Here is a 2753-nt window from a genome sequence, read left to right on the forward strand (position 1 = left end):
TAACATGAACCTACTCGAGGACTCAAATCACACCAAACAACATCAAAACTATGAATCGCACCTCAAATTCAAGTTAATGAACTAATGAACATTTCCAAATTCAAAACTTGCGCCAAACAAGCCTAAACAACGCCGAATGACCTCAAATTTTGCATGCAAGTCCCAAATGACACAACGGACCTATACCAACTTCCTAAATCACAATCCGAGCCCGATATCAATAAAGTCAAGCCTCGGTCAAACCTATCAACTTTCCAAATCTTTAACTTTACAATTTTAGCCAATTCTAGCCAAAACAAGTTATGGACCTCCAAATCAACATCCGGACATATGCCTAAGTCCAAAATAACCATACAAAGCTATAGGAACCATAGAAACACCATTCCAGAGTCGTCTATACAAAAATCAAACTTCGGTCAATTCTTACAACTAGGGCCTTCAACCAAGGGACTAAGTGTCCCAAATCAAATCCAAACTCAGCCAAATTCAAACCAATCACCTCGTCAAGTTACGTAACCACAAATACACATTTGCAAAACATCAAATAGGGAAACAGGGCTAAAATACTTAAAATGATCGGCCGTGTCGTTACATTCTTCCCCTCTTAAAATAAATATCCGTCCTCGAACGAGTATAGAGACATACCTGAAGTGCCGAAAAGGTGAGGATAACGGCTACGCATATCATGCTCGGTCTCCCAAGTCGCCTCCTAGACTGGTTGACCTCTCCATTGAATCTTCACTGAAGCAATGTTCTTTGACCTCAACTTCCGTAGATGCTTGTCCAATATAGCCACCAGCTCATCAACATAAGTCAAATTCTTGTCCAATTGGACTGAGCTGAAATCTAATACATGTGACGGATCACCATGATACTTTCGGAGCATAAAAACATGGAATATTGGGTGAACTTCCGATAAGCTGGGTGGCAATGCAAGTCTGTAGGCCACCTCACCAACTCTATCAAAGATCTCAAAAGGACCAATATACCTAGGGCTCAACTTGACCTTCTTCCCAAATCTCATCACACCCTTCATGGGAGAAACTCTGAGTAGAACTCTCTCTCCTGTCATGAATGCCACGTCACGAGCCTTCCAATCAGCATAAGTCTTCTGCCTAGACTATGTTGTACGAAGTCAATCCTGAATCAACTTGCCTTTCTCCAAAGCATCTAGGACCAAATCAGTGCCCAACAACCTAGCCTCCCCCGACTCAAACCAACCAACTGGAGAACGAAACTGCCTCCCATATAAGGCTTTATAAGGAGCCATCTGATACTCGATTGGTAGTTGTTATTGTTGGCGAACTCTGCAAGGGGTAGGATTTGATCCCATGAACCCCCAAAATCCATAACACAGGCATGTAGCATATCCTCCAAGATCTGAATGGAGCGCTCAAACTGCCCGTCTGTTTGGGCTGAAATGTCATGCTCAGCTCAACCTGTGTGCCTAACTCACGCTGCACAGCTCTCCAAAAATGCAATGTGAATGATGTGCCTCAATCGAAGATAATAGACATCAGCACACCCTACAGACGAACAATCTCACGGATATAGATCTGAGCTAGTTGCTCTAAATAGTAGGTAGTCACAACCGAAATGAAGTGTGCAGACTTGGTCAGTCTATCCACACTAACCCACACTACGTCAAATTTCTTCAAGTCCGTGGGAGTCCAACAATGAAATCCATGGTGATATGCTCCCACTTCCACTCTGGAATCTCAAGTCTCTGAAGCAAACCGCCCGGTCTATGATGATCGTACTTCACCTGCTGACAGTTCAAACATCAAGCCACATACTCTACTATATTTTTCTTCATTCTTCTCCACCAGTAGTGCTGCCTCAAATCCTGGTACATCTTCGCGGCACCCAGATGAATGGTGCCTCAAATCCTGGTACATCTTCGCGGCACCCAGATGAATGGAATGTCGTAAACTGTGGGCCTCCTCAAGTATTAACTCACGCAATCCATCCATATTTGGAACACAAATCTGGCCTTGCATCTTCAACACCCCATCATCTCCAATAGAAACCTCCTTAGCATCACCGTGCTACACCATGTCCTTAAGTACAAGCAAATGGGGGCCATCATACAGACACGCCTTGATGCGCTCATACAAAGAAGACCGAGAAACCATGCAAGATAGAACCGGGCTAGGCTCCAAAACATCAAACCTCACAAATCGATTGTCCAAAGACTGAACATCCAATGCTAACGGTCTCTCTCCAACTGGAATATATGCAAGGCTACCCATACTCTCAGCCTTTCTACTCAAGGCATCGGCCACCACATTGGCCTTCCCGAGATGATATAGAATGGTGATATCATAGTCCTTTAATAGCTCTAACCACCTCTGCTACCTTAAGTTCAGATCCTTTTGCTTAAACAAGTGTTGAAGACTCCGATGATCTGTGAATACATCACAAGACATGCCGTAAATATAGTTCCTCCAAATCGTCAATGCGTGAACAATGGCTGCCAAATCTAAATCATGTACTGGGTAGTTCTTCTCATGGGGGCTTCAACTAACGCGAAGCATAAGCGATCACCCTACCCTCTTGAATCAAGACATACCTAATGCCAATCCGCAAAGCATCATAATAAATTGTATATGAACCTGATGCTGAAGGTAAAACTAGAACTGGAGATGTGGTCAAGGCGGTCTTAGGAGTCTGAAAGCTCTGCTCACACTTATCAGACCACCTAAATGGGGTACCCTTCTGAGTCAATCTGGTCAAAGAAGTTGTGATGGATA

General features: G+C 43.7%; 1 protein-coding gene across 1 annotated transcript; it reads right to left on the reverse strand.

Annotated features, from left to right (window-relative positions):
* Positions 1 to 709: 709 nt before the first annotated feature.
* Positions 710 to 1072, reverse strand: LOC138901423 (uncharacterized). The gene has a single exon (XM_070189184.1). The coding sequence runs from the start codon at positions 1070 to 1072 to the stop codon at positions 710 to 712; it is 363 nt and encodes a 120-aa protein (XP_070045285.1).
* Positions 1073 to 2753: the final 1681 nt, after the last annotated feature.

The sequence above is a fragment of the Nicotiana tomentosiformis genome, chromosome 11 (genome assembly GCF_000390325.3).
Source record: "Nicotiana tomentosiformis chromosome 11, ASM39032v3, whole genome shotgun sequence".
NCBI lineage: Eukaryota > Viridiplantae > Streptophyta > Magnoliopsida > Solanales > Solanaceae > Nicotiana > Nicotiana tomentosiformis.